This window comes from Alexandromys fortis, unplaced genomic scaffold (assembly GCF_014885135.2).
Source record: "Alexandromys fortis isolate MF-2015 unplaced genomic scaffold, M_Fortis_MF-2015_v1.1 scaffold_42, whole genome shotgun sequence".
In the NCBI taxonomy this organism is placed as follows: domain Eukaryota; kingdom Metazoa; phylum Chordata; class Mammalia; order Rodentia; family Cricetidae; genus Alexandromys; species Alexandromys fortis.
The window spans coordinates 267213-286791 of NW_026067934.1; the positions used below are offsets into that span (position 1 = coordinate 267213).

Below are 19579 nucleotides of genomic sequence, written 5' to 3' on the forward strand. Positions count from 1 at the left end.
GCTGCAAAATTCAAGATGGCATTATTTTTTTCTGCTGTGTAGTACTCCATTGTTTAAATGTACCACACTTTCTTTATCCATTCTTCAGTCGAGGGACATTTAGGTTTTTTCCAGGTTCTGGCTATGACAAACAATGCTGCTATGAACATAATTGAACATATGTCCTTGTGGCACGATCGAGCATCCTTTGGATATATACCTAAAAGTGGTATTATTGGGTCTTGAGGAAGTTTGTTTCCTTATTTTCTGAGAAATTGCCACACTGACATTCAAAGGGGCTGTACCAGCTTATATTCCCACCAGCAATACAGGAGTGTTCCCTTTACCCTACAACCTCTCCAGCATAAGTTGTTATCAGTGTTTTTTATCTTGGCCAGAAAAACAATGGTGCTAGTTCTATGTTCTACATGCTATTTCTTTTATTTCTAGAAGGCTATGTCCATCACAAGCCTTATACTGAGAAAACGTAAACATACTTGCCATTAACAGACATTTAAGAGGCAAGAGATTATAACTGACATAAAACATAATAGACTAACCAATATGTTTATATAATTTATTTATAGATATGTCTCATGAATACATTACCAACCTTAGATTTACTTCACCTCAGTGCAAATAGTTTCTTTATACATTTTCTGTTGTTGCTCTTTCAAAGAGTGTCTTATTGGTCTTCAAAAGAGGGTTCAAGCTATTCTGCTTCAGCATTCTATGGAGTGCAAGGACCACAAGCAAAAACAGGCATAAGTTACTTGCCAACCATATTTTCAAAAGTAAAATGATGATGAAAAATCAAGATTTGAGAATAGACCAATGATTAAAAATACACCTACAATATTATTAGACTGACTTGTTTTATTCCAAGCCCAAAAACGTGAGCCTATTTCTACCTCATGTGATGGTCACAGAGTTCGGAGGTTGCTAAAAATTGTTGACAAGAACCAGAGCTACACATACTGGCTCAGGATGTGGTTACTTGGTACTTTTGACACTAAGATGATCCATACAGGTATATCCACTTCACCCTGACAGATGGTCAGGATATGCAAGCATACTTGCCTTCAGGATACTTGGTCTTGGTCTAGGGTGGCTTCTGCCTAAAAACAGAATGCTTTGATGTCTTAGTGTTAAAGAACTCTTTTGTTGCCTTCTTCCCCCTTTCATGTTGGGGTATAAAACATAGGTGATTTCAGTATTCACTGGAACTCCCTTCCGATACTATCCTTTGTTTTATTACCTGTATTAGCATCTTCATATTCTTTACTCATTTTTCTGATCCCCATGTCCCTATCCTGGCAAGTGGTACTTTTGTCGAGGTTGGTCCCTGACATTCAACTTCTGGCACTTCCTCCTTAAATGCAGCAATATTATATTTAAAATCACTTTGCCTGGGTTTGGAGAGATGGCTCAGCAGCTAAAAGCCCTGGCTGCTCTTACAGAGGACTGGGGTAAGGATTCCCTGCACCTATGACAGCTTACAACCATCTGCAACTTCAGTTCCAGCATGCTCTTCAGCACTTCACTGGCACTGCACAAACATGGTGCAGGCAATAAGCCCATACATAAAAATTAATACTTTGTTCATTCAGGTTCAGAATGTTTGTTCAGTTGATAAATAAGATGGATCCCAGGATAGGGCACTGAGTAATCTGTCCCAAACAGCACTAAACTACACAATGGGCTTAGGGAAGTGTAAGCACAACAGATGTTTACCGACACATGGGTGGGCTAAGACAGTCAACTTTTCACATGAGAAATTTATTGTGGCTTACGTTTTCCAAATGTTTATTACTAATTCCATGTAATAAGAAAAAAACTATACAAAAATTATATAAAGACACAGGCAATATCATGAGTTAGACTTTTTAATAGGTTTTCTGATGAATTGCTTTGGTATACATATGTTCTCTGTGTTATGACACAATGACATAAGTTTGGCAAAACAGAACATACTTATGTAAATTATCAAGTTTTTTTAAAAAACGCACTCAGAACTTACTGTATCTCTTTTATATGGTTTAAGAAATATTCAACACAAATTAATCTTCGATATCTTCACATTACTTTCATAAAACTCAACCATATGAGAAATTTTTCATAAATTTTCTTATTGGTAAAAACACAACTTTCTTATATTTACAATTTCATTTAATTGTAATTGGTTCTTAAGCCTCTCAAGCTGTGTTCAAACCCAGTAAATAGCACAGGCTTCATTTAATACTGTAATTGTCTAGCCTCTACTTTCTCATTGCTCAAATGAAAGGCACAGATCAGCATGCCTGGTGTACAGGGTCTCATCTCACAGAAACCTGTCTACAAGGACCAAAATTATACTTCTGCAGCTCTTATAGTCTAGTATCTCTCCACTTTCTTTTTTCATACATCAAAATAAAAGTTCATGCCAGACAGTCCCATGCTTCACATTAGTAGAAATATTATCCACTGAGTTTTTCACTGTGAGTTCTTTCGTGTCTGAGGAGGTACGTGGAACAGGTAAATGCTTTCCCACACTGCTTACATATATACGGCTTTTCTCCAGTGTGATTTTTTTCATGTATTAGAAGGGATTTAGAAAAAGTGAATGTTTTCCCACATTGAACACACATGTATGGTTTCTCTCCAGTGTGAGTTCGTTCGTGACTATAACAATCATCACGTTGGATGAAGGCTTTCCCACATTGCTTACATACATAAGGTTTTTCTCCAGTGTGAATTCGTTCATGTCTTCTCAAAGAAGTTCCCTGAGTGAAAGATTTCCCACACTGCTTACATACATAGGGTTTTTCTCCACTGTGAGATCTTTCATGTATGTGTAAGGATCTGGGGAAACTGAATAGTTTCCCACACTGCACACACATATATGGTTTCTCTCCAGTGTGGATTCTTTCATGCTTGTGACAGCCAGTGGCATAAGCAAAGGCTTTTCCACAATGCTTACATACATAGGGTTTTTCTCCACTGTGAGATCTTTCATGAATGTGAAGGTATGCAGAACACTTAAAAGCTTTTCCACATTGCTTACAAACACAGGGCTTCTCTCCAGTGTGAATTCTTTCATGATAATAACAAGCACTGGAGTAGGTGAAAGCCTTTCCACAATGTTTACACACAAAAGGTCTCTCCCCAGTATGAATTCTTTCGTGAATGAGAAGTTGGCAGGAACGAAGAAATGCTTTCCCACACTGTTTACAAGCATAGGGTTTCACTCCAGTGTGAGTTCTTTCATGATTGTAACAGGTTCTTCGATCAATGAATGCTTTTCCACAATGCGTACAAACATAAGGTTTCTCACCAGTGTGGATTCTTTCATGTTTGTGAAGTTGTGAGGGACGGCTAAATGCTTTTCCACATTGCTTACACGTGTGACGTTTCTCTTGAATATGACTTTTTTCATGCCAGAGAAGGCTACAGGAATCACTCCATGCTTTCCCACACTGTTTACAAACATATGATTTCTCTTCGATACCATTTCCTTCATAATCGTGATCAGAAGTGAAACTCCTACAGGCTTCATTAGATTGTTTGCTTTCATAAGGTTTCTGTCTCATAGGAGGACTTTTATGCATCTGAAGTAACTCAGAATAAGTGAAATCCTTCCAACATTTCTTAAATTTAAAAGCCTTCTCCATATGCTCCTGATACTGGTATGGTTTCTCTACAGTTTGACCTTTGGCATGTGCGTCTGAGGGAAAATGAGCACTGAACTCTTTTTCACAGTCAGTTATTGCAGGAGGCATTTTCTCATTCACAACACACTCTGGGCTCTGTCGGTGGGTTTCTCCATTCTGACTACCGTGATCATATTTACTGAGCCTCTCAACCACCAGGGTTCTGAAAAAAATAGAGAGTAATATTAATTATTCTAAGAGGTCGTGGCAACTGGACTACACAAAAAGAACCTTTCCCAAAGAAAGAAATAAGAGTATTGACTCAATTTCCTAAGAATGTATAAACTTTGGGGAGGTGGTGTGGGATGTCCTTCTGTCTATGTGTTGCTCTTATTGGTTAATGAATAAAGAAACTGTCTTGGCCTGTAACAGAGCAAAAGAACAGAGCTAGGTGGGGAAAACTAAAGTGAATGCTGGGAGAGGCAGGGTCAGAGAGATGCCATGTAGTCCCACCAGAGACAAATGCCAAAACTTTAGCCAGTAAACCACAGCCACGTGGCAATACACAGATTAATAGAAATGGGTTAAATTAAGATATATAAGAGTTAGCCAATAAAAAGTCAGAGCTAATGGGCCAAGCAGTGATTTAATTGATATGGTTTCTGTGTGATTATTTAGGGCCTAAGCTAGCCAGTTGGCCGGGAACCAATAAGTGGCCTCCTCCCCCTACAGGGAGATGAGATGGCTCAGTAGGTAAAGGCATCTACTGGCAAGTCTGAAGACCTGAGTTTGAACCCTAAGATCTGCAAAGAGGGAAGGAGCCCATCCCTGAGGGTTATCCTCTAACCTCCACAACTGTACCACTTCAAGCATGCATGCACTAATGCACACAAACACAAATAAATACACATTTTAAAAAAGAGAATCATTATGAATATTAAAGGGTTAAACATTTAACTAGAGGTCCTGAGGACGGCAATACAATCAAATAAGGTTCTGTAATCTTCCAGATATTATACAAACATTAATCGTATATGACACTAAGCCAGTTAGCAGTTGAACATTCATAAGGCAAAATGGTTTTTATTATAGCATTTGAAATAGTTGTTCACATGATTTAATAAAAATGGGTCTCTATCTGAAACTCAAAATTCACTTTACCTCACACACTCCTTATATTAAAGCCTAAGTATAATTTAATTGATATTCTGAAATTCTGTGCATAAAGAAAAGTTATATAACAAATCACAGGAAAATGTCATATAACTCTATGCATCTTTCAATATTCTAAGTGCTCAAGCTCACTGTATTTACAAAGGTCCTCAGATTTTCTGTCACCACCAGATACTTAATGCATATCTTTCTGTGATGGTAAGTTACCTCAGGTTTCCCTTATACTTCTGGTACTCCTCTTCAATATCTTCTTCTTCTGTTTTCCCTAAAAGTACACCCAAAAAAATTATGCAAAGATTTATTCAAAATAACACTTTTCTGCTATAATATGACCAAGCACATGACACTGAACAACACTGTTCTTTCACTTCTTAAAATCATGCAACTACACAGATGAACAAGAAACAACTGTGATGATCAAAGTAAAGGAATCTGAGTGTGTGGTTTTTTTTTTTTTTTTTTTTTTTTTTTCCTATTAGCGAGCAGGTTCATAAAGGTTTCCTTCATCACATCTCTGTAGAGCTTCTGTTGACTAGAATCCAACATAGTCCACTCTCCTAGAGTGAAGTTCACAGCCACATCCTCAAAGGTCACTGGCTCCTACAATAATCCACATACATTTACAGGAAGAATAGTGGAAAAGCACAGGTGATACATAGTTAGTTACACAACTAGCTTACTTCATGTTTTATTCCTCAAAAGTCACTGTGTATCTGGCTGCCCCCATTCATTCCTACCTTCTAACCTTTTACTTTTCCCATTCCACTTTCAGGTGTGTTTTCTACGAGCAGAATACAATATATACTAATTACCCCTCTTCACTCTGGCTTAGTTATAATGCTGGTGGCTAGTGTTCAAAATATTTTACTGAAAATGACAAGATCCATTTCTTTTAAGATGTATTTATGTGTGTGTTTACAGGTTAGTATGCCATGCAACTACAGATGGCATTAGGACACACACCCCTCCCCTGAAGCTAGAATTTATGAGCTCCGGGGCACATATGCTGGAAATCAAATGGTCTAGAAGAATGGTTAGCTCTCATAGCCATCAGGTCATCTCCCCAGTCCCTAGTACAATACAATTTACCATAGAGTTTACATGTGTGCATGTGTACACAGACATACACATAAAATCACACACTAACACAAACAATTTAATAAACATACTGATCAAAATTTATCAGCTTATTCACTGATATTTTGTAATGATATTTTGTTTGTAGTCTAACCAATCAAGCTTGCCTGAAGATCAGAGTGCTGAGCTAAGCCATTAGTTAGCCATAGAGGCAGTGGTGGCACACAGCTTTAATCCCAGCACTCGCTGATTCTCAATGTAGTTCTAGGATTTGCACAATGATTAAAGATCTTAAATAGACTGTCATGTCATGCCTTTGCTGGTCACTTGAACTTCAAGATACAATGATTTAATTTGCCTGTTTATATAGATTTCAACTTTATGCTTCCTCTGCTGAGTTCTTTATATATTCTAGGTATTACTCCCTCTCAGATGTCACCTAGTAGAATACTTCCCATTCTACAAATTGTCCCTTCATTCATTTCCATTGCCAGGCAGAAGTTTTTTCCATTTGATGAAATCCAATTAGTGACTCCACGCTTCTGAGTCCTATTCTGACAACCACCCTGCACCTCCGTCTGTTGTATTTGCTCTCATCTTTAGAGTCCAGATGATACACACTGAGTTAATTATTGCATGAGTGAAGGTACGGGTAAAGTCCACTATTCTTTTAATGAGTAACCAGCTTTTCTACTTTTATAGCATTAAAAACCAAAATCTTATCTTCAATACTTTTGTTTCTTTACATCTTTTTTTGGGGTAATTGAACTGCTAGGGCCATCTGCTTTGTGGTTCTATTTACTTGGAATTTCATCCTTTCTCTTTTACTCCTTGTAAGTTTCAGGAAATTAACATTTTTGTGAAAAAAGAATATAAAATTTAAAGTCAATTAAATAGAATATAACAACTTATAAAATACGCTTGGATAAGCAGAATAAAGACTATGTGGAGCTTGCAATCATCAAAATATAATCAAATATCAATAGACAAACCAAAAAATTAGCATCACCACAACAACCATGATCTTTGAGACAGGATTATGAATCAAAACCTAAGTTTTTCATAATGTTTTTATTGATTATTTGGAAATTTCACATCATGAACACCAAGCACCTTCACTTTCTGCTGCTCCCAGGGCTGCCCCACAACCCTTGGAACCCCTCCAAAATAAAAAGTGGAAGAAAGTTTTTTTTTTTTTTTTTTTTAGTTTTTCGAGACAGGGTTTCTCTGTGGCTTTGGAGCCTGTCCTGGAACTAGCTCTGTAGACCAGGCTGGTCTCGAAATCACAGAGATCCGCCTGCCTCTGCCTCCCGAGTGCTGGGATTAAAGGCGTGCGCCACCATCGCCCTGGTGGAAGAAAGTTTTTAAAAGAAAAAGAAAAGTTCAATTTATATTGCCCATATACTCACTGGAGTAGGGTCGAATTCCCTGTGGCCAGCCTTTTTATACATTAACTACATTAGTTATAAAATGATTGGCCTAGTAGCTCAGACTTCTTATTAACTCTTACAACTTATGTTAGCCCATTATTCTTGTCTGTGTTAGCCACATGGCTTGGTACCTTATTCAGTGAGGCAGTTACATCTTGCTTCATCTGTGATTGGGTTATGACTGCAGAAAAAGCTTTCCTCTCCCAGAATTCTCTTATTCTCATTACACTGCCTCTACTTCTTGCCTGGTTGTCCCGCCTATATTTTCTGCCTGGTTACTGGCCACTCAGCATTTATTAAAATACAATTAAGGCCTGGATGGAGGTGGGTGGTCCTTGGACTTCCCACAGGGCAGGGAAACTTGATTGCTCTTTGGGCTAACGAGGGAGGGGGACCTGATTGGGGGAAGGGGAGGGAAGTGGGAGGCAGTGGTGGGGAAAAATCAGAAATCTTTAATAAATAAAAATTAAAAACAAACAAACAAACAAACAAATACAATTAACAGGGTACAGACCATTGTTCCACAGCACTTCCCCCCTTTTTTTGTGTATGAGGTCCTTCTTTGTGTTGCTTTCACTGGTTAATAAACTGCTTTGGGCCTGTTGATAGGGCAGAACTTTGGTAGGCAGGGAAGACAGAACCGAATACTGGGAGAAAGAAGGGAGGAGTCAGAGAGATGCTATGGAGCCGCTGCCAGAGTCAGACATGCTCGACCTTTGCCAGTGAACCACTGCCACGTGGCAATATACAGATTAATAGAAATGGGTTAAATCAAGATCTGAGAGTTAGCCAATAAGAGGCTAGAGCTAATGGGCCAAGCAATGATTTAATTAATACAGTTTCTGTGTGGTTATTTCAGGGCTAAGCTAGCTGGGTGGCTGGGACGAACAAGTGGTCCCCTCGTTTCTACAGGGCAATTCTAACCAAACAAGTGAAAGACCTGTACAACAAGAAATTTAAGTCTTTGAAGAAAAAAAACTGAAGATATCATAAAATGAAAAGATCTCCCAGTCTCTTGGATAGGTAGGATCAACATAGTGAAAATGGCAATCCTACCAAAAGTAATCTACAGATTCAATACAATCCCCATCAAAATCCCAGCACAATTCTTCACAGACCTCTAAACAACAATATTCAACTTCATATGGAAAAACAAAAAACCCAGGATAGCCAAAACAATCCTGTACAATAAAGGAACTTATAGAGGTATCATCATCCCTGACATCAAGCTCTATTATATAGAGAGCTACATTAATGAAAACAGCTTGGCACTGACATAAAAATAGATAAGTAGACCAATGGAATTGAATCAAAGACCCTGATATTAATCAATTTATTAATTAAACTAATAATCAATCAATTAATTAAATTAATTAATTAACGAACGCCTGATTTTTGATGAAGAAGCTAAAATTACAGAATGGAAAAAGGAAAGCATCTTCAACAAATGGTGCTGCATAACTGGATGGTGACATGTAGAAGAATGCAAATAGACTCATATCTATTCCCATGCACAAAACTCAAGTCTAGATGAATCAAAGATCTCAACATAAATCCAACCACACTGATCCTCAGAGAAGAGAAAGTGGGAAGTAGCCTTGAATGCACAGGAGACCACTTTCTAAATATACCACCAGTAGCACAGACACTGAGATCTACAATTAATAAAGGAGACCTCCTGAAACTGAGAAGCTTCTGTAAGGTGAAGGGCACAGTCAACAAAACAAAATGGAAGTCTACAAAATGGGAAAGTATCTTCACAAACCCCAAATCTGACAGAGTGCTGATCTCCAAAATGTACAAAGAACTCAAAAAACTAGACATCAAAACACCCAAATAATCTAATTAAAAAATAGAGTACAGACCTAAACAGAATTCTCAACAGTGCCAAAAGACACTGAAGGAACTGTTCAATACCCTTAGCCATCAAGGAAACACAAATCAAAACAACTCTGAGATACCATTTTACACCTGTCATAATTGCTAAGATCAAAAACACTGTTGACAGCTTATGATAGAGAGGATGTGGAGTAATGAGAAGACTTCTACACTGTTGGTGGGAGTGCTAACTTGTACAGCAGCTTTGGAAATCAGTATGGTGGTTTCTCAGACAATTGGGAATCAATCTACCTCAAGACCCAACAATACCACTCTTAGGCATGGACCCAAAGGATGCACACTCCTACCAGAAGGACACTGACTTAACTATGTTCATGGAAGCATTATTTGTAAAAGTCAGAACCTGGAAACAAACTAGATGCCCCTCAACCAAAGAATAGATAAAGAAAATGTGGTACATTTATAAAATGGAGTATTACTCAGTAGCAAAAAACAATGACATCTTGAAATTTGCAGGCAAAAGGATGAAACTAGGAAAAAACAATCCTGAGTGAAATAACTTAGACCCAGAAAGACAAACATAGTATGTGCTCACTCATAAATGGATATTACACATAAAGCAAAGGATAACCAGACTTCAGACAACCCCAGAGAAGCCAGGAAACAAGGACCCTAAGAGAGACATACATGGATACCCCTTGGAAAGGGGAAATAGACAAGATCTCCTGAGTAAATTGGAAGCATGGTGGGGAGAGGTTAGGATGGGAGTGGAGAAGAGAATATGAGGGATAGGGAAAGTTGAGTTGAAGGAAGTTCAGAGAGGGAGAGCAAGGAAAAAGACAGCTTGATAGAGAAAGCCATTATGGGGTTAGTGAGAAACCTAGCGCTAGGGAAATTCCCAGGAGCCCACAAGTATGACCCCAACTAAGAATCTAAGCAATTGTGGAGGGTGCCTTAACTGCCCTTCCCCTGTAATCAGATTGATGACTACTTAACTGTCATCATAGAACCTTTATCTAGCAACAGATGGAAGCAGATGCAGAGATCCACAGCTAAGCACTAGGCCGAACTCCTTGAGTCCAGTTGTAAAGAGGGACAAGCAATTAAATAAGCTCAAGACCATGATGGTAAACCCACACACAACTGACCCGAGCTAGTGGAGGCTCACTGAGCCTGGATTGACAGCTGGGGAACTTGCATAGGACAAAACTAGGCCCTCTAAATGTGGGTGACACAGTTGTGTGGCTTGGGCAGTGGGACCACTGGCAGAGGAACCAGTATTTATCCCTTTTGCAGGAACTATTTTTTGGAGCACATTCCCTATGGAGAAATAGATTGGTCCCGCCTCAAGTGATGTTACAGACCGTGTTGATTCCGCACTGGGAGCCCTCACCCACTCTGGCTCACAGTTAAATCAGAGCTAGAGGCTTCATCGAGGGAAAAGCATGATAACACCAGCATGGGATGCATCTCACTACATCCACAGTCAGGAAGCCAGACCAGGCTATGAAACTTCAAGGCCTGGCCACTCTTGTCTTCCCTACTCAGTCTGCTTCCTAGCAGGGTCTAGTCTATCAAACAGCTGCATCTACTGAAAAACTAAGTAAACAAACACATGAAGCTGTGTGGAAATATTATACCATTCATGTAGTGATAGAAGCGGTGGGCTATGTTCCTGGCACCCGGCCGCCCGCACGGCTAGCTTTATACCCGAAATAATTACACGGAAACTGTATTCTTTTAAACATTGCCTTGCCCATTAGTTCCAGCCTCTTATTGGCTAGCTCTTACATATTGATCTAACCCATTTCTAATAATCTGTGTAGCCCATGAGGTGGCTTACCAGGGAAGATCTTAACCTGCAGCTGTGTCGGGTGGGAGAATCATGGCGACTGCCTGACTCGGCTTCTTTCTCCCAGCATTCTGTTCTGTTTACTCCAGCCACCTAAGGGTTGGCCTATCAAATGGGCCTAGGCAGTTTCTTTATTAATTAACCAATGAAAGCAACAGATTAGAAAGAAATCACTCCCACATCACATTCAAACCAATATACCAACTCAAGTAGAGGGCCAGTTAATGATAGTGACTGGCTTGGCCTTTAGTAGTCCTGAGAGTAACACCCCAACTCACACACACCTACCTCCTGTCTGCTTCTATTTTAGGATTTCCCTGTCAGAATCTGAGAAAAAAAAAAAAAAAAGCCAACTTTTAAAATTGAACTACAAGGCTGAGGATGTGGCTCAGTTGGTACAAGGCCCTGGATTCCAAGTGTTGCATTAGGCCTGGCTTGTTGCTTCATTCCTGTAGGTCCAGCACTTGGGAAGTGGAGACAGGAAGATCAGAAGTTGCAGAATAGTAGGCTACATCAGAACTTAACTAGAAAAACAAAAATGCTCTGAACACTAAAATCGACTTTCAAAATGTTTTCTGTAGCAGGTAGAAAACAAACACGTCGTCTTTCTTTCTGACTGACAAACCCAGATTTTCAACTGTCAGAAATCACACTGTCCAGAGTTGGTGAAATCACTTAGCAGTTATGAGTACATATTGTCCTTCCAGAGGACCCAAGTTCAGTTCCCAGCATCCACAAAAGCTACTGACAACTGCTTGTAACACCAGTTCCAGGAGATCCACACCATCTTCTGGCCTCAGCAGGTACCCCCACACAGGCAGCAAACACTCACACAGACATAAATATTTATATGCATGCATTAAAAAAGTTTTTAATTTAAAAAATAACAAAGAAATTACACTGTCTACAAAGACTTAACCACTAGAAGATAACAGGAAGAAACTGAAGATATTAATATTTTCCCCAAGGACTATAATCCTGGTGTACTGTTTGGTTTTTGTTGTTGTTTATTTGTCTAGGTTCTATGAAACCGGGTCTCACTGTGTGGCTCTGAGATAGGTCTGTCTCTGCCTCCATTGGGATTGAAGAAATTCCTCCCACTCACAGTACATTTGGAGAAATAGCTTAGGGCTAGCTATACAACAGAAATAAAATTATGCACAGTCGGGGGGGGGGGGGATCACCTATAATCCCAGGACTGTGGAGGATCTCAGTTCCAGGCTAGCTTGGTCTACATAGCTAGTTGTGGGTCAGCCAGCGCTAAACAGTGAAATCCTGTATGAAATGAAAAAAAAAAAAAAAAAAAGAATTACATAATCCCTTACTCCCTGGGCTTTTTTCAGAGCTACCATGGCTGGAAAGGTTTCCCCAAATCTCACATTCTGCGTCGGAAATGATCAGTACAAATAAATTAAATTTTGGAGTAACTTTAAATTTCTCTCCTTTCTCCAAGTTGGGGGATTTTTTGTCTACACAGAGCCAAGTCACTGCTACATAAATCCAGCTTTATTCGCACAAAACAAACCCAGGACGAGGGGTGGAGGTACAAGCCTACGGTAAAGCCTTCGCCTAGAGTGAGACCAGAGATCGCTTGCACCTAAAAAGAAAAGGTTTAAGGAGAAAAAAAAAAAAAAAAAAAACCGGGTGACCACAGTGTAAAACTAAAGCAGGGAACAAGGAAACGAAAAAGTGCAAAACAGCGCGCACCACCCACGTGCCCTCGCCGCAGAGTCTGCACTCGGCGTCACCGACCCGCCAGAGCTGCAGCGTCTGCGGAGGCGCAGGTTCGCGGCGCAGCCTCATCACGGGAGCACTGCGGACCAGGAATGCTGCAGGGAAGGGACAGACCTGGACTGGACGCCACACTCACGACTGCCGGTGCCTGCTTTCCACCATCCAAGCGTCCTGGGGACGAGGGCGCCGCTGCCACACTGGGCTGCACAGTGCCAGACTCGGCTGCACAGCGCCAGGGAAACCGTGCAAAGCCGCAGCAGTGTCACAACCCCGCCGCCCACCACTCCAGGAGCCCGGGCACACTCACCATGTCCTGCTTCGGATGCATCCAGGTGTTCCCCCACCTAAGCAGCCGGCAACCAGGACGGAAGCCAGGAACAACTCTCCTCCCTTCGGCTACCCGGAACTCAAATATGGCGGCAAGGGTGCCACCGTCCACTATCCGTGCCCTTCATTGGTTAGCTCAGGGGAGTAACCGTATCGCTGATTGGTGAATAATCCGAGCCCAACTCCTTAGAACTGAGTTAGCACATCCAGCCGCATTTACCAGCCCAGTGGCTCTTTAAGTGCAGATTGCAATTTACAGCCCCGTCTCTGGAATAAACCTGGTTCAAACTAGAGGGTTCCACATTTAAAAACACGTCCCAGGCCGGGCGTGGTGGTGCACACTTTTAAAGTCAGCATTCGGTCAGCAGAGGAGTCTCCAAGTCCTCCGCTACCTTTGTCTACAGAGTGAGATCCAAGCCAGCCAGAGCTGTCTAGCAAGCCTGCTCTCCTCCGCACACACGCTCACTCATCCAGCGCTTTTGAAAGACTTAATCGTTTTTATTTTTCCTTATGTTTCTGAGTGGATGGATCCGTGTGTGCGCGTGTGAGTCTTCACGGAGACCAGAAGAGGGCGTCAGATGCCATCTCGCTTTTCCTTTGAGGCAGGGTTTTTTCCACTCATCACTTTGGCTCCGGCTCAGATTTCCCTGGCTAAACTGGAAGGAAGCCCGCTAGCCACAGCGATCCTCTTATGTGAGGCGCCCTCATAGATGGGATCTCAGGCATGTATATGGGACCTGTAACTTGAGTGCTGGGATACGAACTCAGTGCAACTCTCCAACCCCATCCTCTTGTGTTCAGTGGGGCCTTCCTGTTTTTCCACATACAAATAGTGTCACAACAGCCTTCTGGAATAAATTCCATCTTAAATCGTTTGCTCCTCAATTAGAGTAAGCCAGAAAAAGACATGACATAGCAAACTAACACTGATTGTTTTAAATTCCTCTACGCAATAACGTTGATCGTGTTCACTGATGGCATTTTAGAAATCCCTCCTCCTGATATTATCTTTCTCTTCCTTAGTAAACTAATAAAGAAATTTTATCTTCATACTGTCTTCTATTTAGAGTCATCGTATAGGGGCAAACATGTAATATCTGTTGACTTCCTCCAGTTCCATCATTTTTTTTTTGCAAACAACATTCTTTGTGGATGAATAATTCTTCACTGTCCATAATTACCACATTATTTTTTAAAATATTTATTTATTTATTATGTATATAATATTCTGTCTGTGTGCATGCCTGCAGGCCAGAAGAGGGCACCAGACCTCATTACAGATGCTTGTGAGCCACCATGTGGTTTCTGGGAATTGAACTCAGGACCTTTGGAAGAGCAGGCAATGCTCTTAACCGCTGAGCCATCTCTCCAGCCCCCTACCACATTGTTTTATCCGTTTATTCATCTATTGACCTAGGCTGGTTCCACTACTTGGCTGTTGTACTTGATGCTGCAATAAGCATGTCTGTGCAGGAGTCTCGGTTAGGTGGTAACATTTATTCTGTTGTGTGTATATATATATAGGAGGCTAGAGCTGGATAATGAAATAATTTGGTTTTTAGTTTGGAGTTGGATGTTAAATGCCCCCCACAAAGTTCATGTGTTAAAGGGCATGATCCATAAGTACTGTTTGGAGGTGATGGATGTGCGCGCGCTTGGAGCAAGTATTGGAACTCTAGCCCTCTCCTGAGGACCCAAGCATTAGCCTTTATCGCTCTACCTCCCTGCCACTGTGAGCTGAACAACTTGGCTTTCTCTTTGGGTTTCCCACCATGCCCCTCTGCTTTACCTAAGGCCTAAGCCAATGGGACCAGCTGACGAGGGCCTAAAACCATGAGCCAAAATAAGCTCCTCCTTTTTCCAAACTGTTTGTCCCGGGTGTTTTGTTTAAGCAACCGATTTCTGACTTAAATACTATTTATCTGAAGGTATGTAGCACATTTATATCGAGATATAAAGCCCAGGTTCACTTTAAATATATGCTCCTTATGCCTCAGTCTCCCAAATGGGGATATAACTCATATGTGCCATGCCTAGCTTCTTTCTTTCTTAGCAGGTTTATTTTAAGGACTTGGTGTATGTGGTTATTTGACAGACAAGTTCAAACTCTGTAAAGCCTCTGGCTCCAGGCACAAACTCAGACAGATGCTGAGTCTATAGGCACAGAGCAGGATTTTGTCTTTACTGAGAGAGTCATTTTTTGCTCTATAGCCTTTTAACTGAAGAGTGTGACCCATTCACATTAACCAAGGCCATCATCTCTTTTTGTAGTACCAGGAAAAGAATCCAGGGCCTCTTGCATTTCAGGCATGGCCTCTACCACAGAGGGCCACAAAGCACATGACACACACATATAGATGCATCTGCTTAAATCATTGGGTGCTTTAATCCATCTCAATTGACAAAACAATCTGCCACTATCACAACCTCTCAATGGGAGAGGTAACGAGTCAACACTATCAGAAAATGGGGGACAAAAGGCCACTTCTTATATAACACAACACATTGGTTTCTTGGGGGGGCAGTGGGGGGAGTTTGAGAGGAGGTTTCTCTGTAGCTTTTTGGAGCCTGTCCTTGAACTTGCTCTGTAAACCAGGTTGGCCTCGAACTCACAAAAATCTGCTTATGTCTTCTTCCTGCATGTTGGGATTAAAGTTGTGCTACCACTGCCCGGCAACACAACACATCTTAAGGGCCTTCCATTCTCTCCATGGCCTGGAATGGTTGGTGGTTTTCCAACTAAGTTTTGTCATCTGAGGGATAGTGGGGAGGAGCTTAGAAAGATGCAAGGTCTTATCCATCTGGAAGTGTGGAGAGGCAATGTTCCTCTGTCACTCTTTGGATCTATCAGGTTTTTACTCCAGTATCTGACTCCTGAGTTTTAATTAATAATAGAACAATATAAGTAATCACTTGGGGGAGGGTGAGTTAAGAGAAGAGTGAGAGAATGGGAGAGGAAAAGAAGAAAAAAAGGAAGGATAAAAAGAACCAGTGAGTCACATGCATTCTTGGTCCTCTCATTATTCATCCTCTCATTAAAAAGAAAAAATATTTTGTTCTTCTATGTTCCAGAACAGTTCACTAGGTCCTTTGCAACCCAAATTAGGAAATTGGTGCTCAGGTGGGTTTTTGTTTGCTTGCTTGTTTTGGTATCTTTGTTTTGAGACAAGTTTTCATTATGTAGCTCTGTCTCTCCAGGACCTCACTATGTAGACTAGGTTGGGTTTCAATGCAGGGAGATCCACATTCCTCTGCCTCCTGAGTGTTGGGATTAAAGGAGTGCACCACTACACTGGGCTTGCCTTTGCTGCTGTTGTTGTTTAATGAAGTTTTACTTTATATGTAGTCCAGGCTGGTCTTGAAACTGTGACCATGCTCATGGCTACAAAAGTCTTCGTTCGTACTTTTAAATATTTAAGGGCCATTTAAAATATGTTACCTGTGCCATCATGTTTACTTACTTCACTGTGTGGCTTAAGCAAGTGACTGCACCTCTGTTTCCTCTCCCCCTCTGCTGAGTTTCACTATCTGCTGTGGCTGTGGTTTGGGGATCCTCTCTTACATCTGGCTCTTCTCTGGCAGGGGATCTGCCCCAGTGAGGGAAGAGGAGGCTCTAGGGACCTTGTACCCTCAAGATGCGGAGGCCTTCAAGGTCTGCTAAGACCAGAAATTGAACTAGGAGACATTAGAAAGAGGGAAAGAAACAGGAGCTACCTGCTCAGTTTCCTGTCGTCCCAAGTGGGACTGGGAACCCTGAAGGAGGACACTAGAGCAACAACTGAGACAGAGATTCTTCCTGCAGTGAACAGAATGCTGGGAGGGCCAGGTGCAATGTCAGCACTCAATGGTCTCAAGAGAAAGAATCATGAGCTGGAGGTCGGCTGTGGTTACACAGTGAGACCCTGTCTAAACAAAACAAAACAAAAACAAGATGTTCAGGTTGTAGGCATCTCTCCAACAATCCTTTCTGTTTGCTGCACGAGTGTGTATGCATGTGTGTGTCGTGTGTCTGTGGGAACACGTATGTGTGAACATACACATGTGTGTATGTATGTGGGGTATGATCACATCTGAGAACGTATACATGTATGTGAATGTGTGCAGGTTGTGGAAGCCTGGATTTGATGTCAGGTGTCTTCCTCCATTGCCCTCCACCTTGTACAGTGGAGTAGGATCTCAAGTGAACCCTGAGTTCACAGATTTGGCTAAACTTGCTAGCTATCTTGCTGTGGAGATCCTGTCTCTGTCTTAGACTGGGATTACAGAAGAAGGGGAAGCAGAGGAAGAGGCTGCCATTCCAGCTTGGTATTTATGTAGGTGTTAGGAATCCAGACTTTATTTCTAAATTTGTATAGCAAGAGCTTTACACGCTGAGCCAATTCCCAACCCCTTGTTAAAAGGGGTGTGGCTTCAGACATATGTAGTCTTCAGACGCGGGTCTTGAGAATAGCTTTGTGATTAAGAGTTTCCCTCTCACACTTCCATTTCTTCATCTCTAAGGTGCGAATAATACTCTGCACTTAAAAGTTATGGGAATGATGCCATGGAGTCGTGCTCCTTGCATACCAAGGAGCTCAGCAAAGAACACTTCCTACTCTGCCACACAGTAGTCCTAGAAACTCAGCATGTTTATTAGTTCATTTTTTATTGCTGTAAAAAAAATCATGACCAATGCAAGTTAGGATAGGAACGGTTTTCTTGGTTTACAGTTAGAGAGGGCCATATGTCCACTACAGCAGGGAAATGCGACAGCAGGCACCAGATATGGAGGGATATTGCTGGGTCCTAACATCTTCCCCGGGGGAGGGGGGGAAAAGCTGCGACGTCAACGGACACAGGTGCTGAGAGTCATATAGAAGGTTTACAGCAGACTCATTTTTAACAGCTTGGAAAAACTTACACACCCTCCCAGCACCCAGGGGTTCTGATCCATTGACCGGTGGCATTTCATGCTGGTCTCTCATTGGCTAGGCACAATCAGAACCTCTGACGGCGCCTGTTGCTAGGCACTCAGGAAACACCACTTGGTTCCTCCTTATTGGTTAGGCACAGATAGGACCTTTGACAGCTCCAGGAAGACTCCTGTTTGGCTCCTTTTGGCCTGGTAGGCCTTAACTTCCTACAGAGGCTAGAGTAGAAACTGAGAGTTAACATCTTGAAACCCGTGTACGAAGCCTAGAGAGCAAATACAAAATGGCTTTTAAACTCTCAAAGCCTGCTTCCTGTGATATACGTCCTCCAACAAGGCCACACCCAAGGCTCCACAGACAGCACCAGCTAGGTAGGGATCTAGCATTCAAATGCCTGAGATACGGCACACGTCTCACTGAAACCACATTAATGTCAAGCGTATTGATATCTCTTTCTAATTACCACACCATTTAAAGTCACTGGCTTTAAGTTGGGCAGGGTGACAACACACACCTGTAATCTCAGAATGTGGGTGACTGTGCCAGATTTATGGGTTTCAGGCCAGGCTGGGCTATATAACAATCCCTTCTCTCAAATAAAGGTCTTGGGCGTAGCTCAGTAATAGGGGGCTTGCTTAGTGTGCACATGTTCTTGAGCTGTACAGACAACACTAGCAAAATAAAAAAAAAAAAAAAAGAGGCAAAGCAAAACAAATAGAAAAAGAACTTTACAACCTTGCTGGGCCAGCTGGACTTTTCCTTTGTCTCCTTCCTTCCTTGATGAGAGAGAGTCTGAGTTTTCCAGCAAGGAAACTGTAGGGCTCCAAGAGAGAACGGGCAGAACATTTTGGATCTCTTCAAGAGCTTAGCGTCAGAATTAGCGTTTTTACAACACTACTCAGTCCAGAACAAGTAAGTCCCCTTTTCAGTACAGATTCCCCGCATGGAGAGACAGCCCCACCTTCCAATGAAAAGAGCTGCAAAGACTCATTGCAAAGCCAGCCTGGGCAACACATTGAAACGCTGCCTCACAATTACAATTCTTTTTTGAGTAAGGATATCTTTATATAGCTTAGACTAGCCTCAAACTTTTCTCTACCCAATCCCCCCCTCCCCCGCCAAGCATTGGGATTACAGGAGTAAGTCACCATACCCATCCTTATTTCCATTTTTAAGTTGATTAGTTTGTGATGCAGTCTTGTTTTATTGTCCAGGCTGGTACCAAACTGATGGGTTCAAACGATCACCTGCCAGTATTTCTGTCCTGTTTTAACCTGAACTGGGCAAAACTCAGGCAGAGAAAAGGAGGCCAGTCTGGCTGATAGCACAGTGTGTGAGGATGCCAGCTCTTCAGGAACAGTTCTGCTGTGCCAGGCGGGGAGCATGCACAAGGCAGTGTGACCTTCTTAGAGGGCCACAGGGAGTCACAGGGCCAGGTACATTCAGAATGTCCAATGTAGTGACCGTGGAACCTTCCAGAGAGGCTGGAACTGGGGGTGGAAGCCCTGTTTCCAATGTTTTGAAACTGTTAAGAGTTTGAGCTTTGCTAGGCAGGGGTGGCGCACACCTTTAACCCCAGCACTTGGGAGGCAGAGGCAGGTGGATCTCTGAGTTTGAGGCCAGCCAGGT

At 41.8% G+C, this 19579-nt stretch overlaps 1 protein-coding gene across 5 annotated transcripts; it reads right to left on the minus strand.

The window, feature by feature from the left end:
* Nucleotides 1-1847: 1847 nt before the first annotated feature.
* LOC126504157 (zinc finger protein 14-like) lies at nucleotides 1848-14027 on the minus strand. 5 transcript variants are annotated; one of them, XM_050146207.1, is made up of 4 exons: nucleotides 13021-13283; nucleotides 5258-5381; nucleotides 4989-5049; nucleotides 1848-3831 (listed from the first exon to the last, which is right to left on the minus strand). In XM_050146207.1, exons 1-4 carry the CDS (start codon nucleotides 13039-13041, stop codon nucleotides 2436-2438), a joined length of 1602 nt encoding a protein of 533 aa, XP_050002164.1. In that variant the 5' UTR covers nucleotides 13042-13283; the 3' UTR covers nucleotides 1848-2435. The 5 variants fall into 5 exon arrangements, 1 of the variants encoding a protein (XP_050002164.1); XR_007592519.1 differs by lacking the exons at nucleotides 1848-3831; nucleotides 4989-5049 and adding exons at nucleotides 11268-11306; nucleotides 12164-12254 and having other exon boundaries at nucleotides 5242-5381; nucleotides 13021-14027; XR_007592518.1 differs by lacking the exons at nucleotides 1848-3831; nucleotides 4989-5049 and adding an exon at nucleotides 11268-11306 and having other exon boundaries at nucleotides 5242-5381; nucleotides 13021-14027.
* Nucleotides 14028-19579: the final 5552 nt, after the last annotated feature.

Excerpts from the sequence above, each read along its gene's own strand:
- LOC126504157 (XM_050146207.1), bottom strand. The coding sequence starts at position 13,041 with ATGCATCCGAAGCAGGACATG. Across the intron at positions 5,382-13,020 it reads TGCATCCGAAGCAGGACATG|GAGCCAGTGACCTTTGAGGA; the intron begins GTGAGTGTGCCC and ends GGATTATTGTAG. Across the intron at positions 3,832-4,988 it reads AAGTATAAGGGAAACCTGAG|AACCCTGGTGGTTGAGAGGC; the intron begins GTAACTTACCAT and ends TATTTTTTTCAG.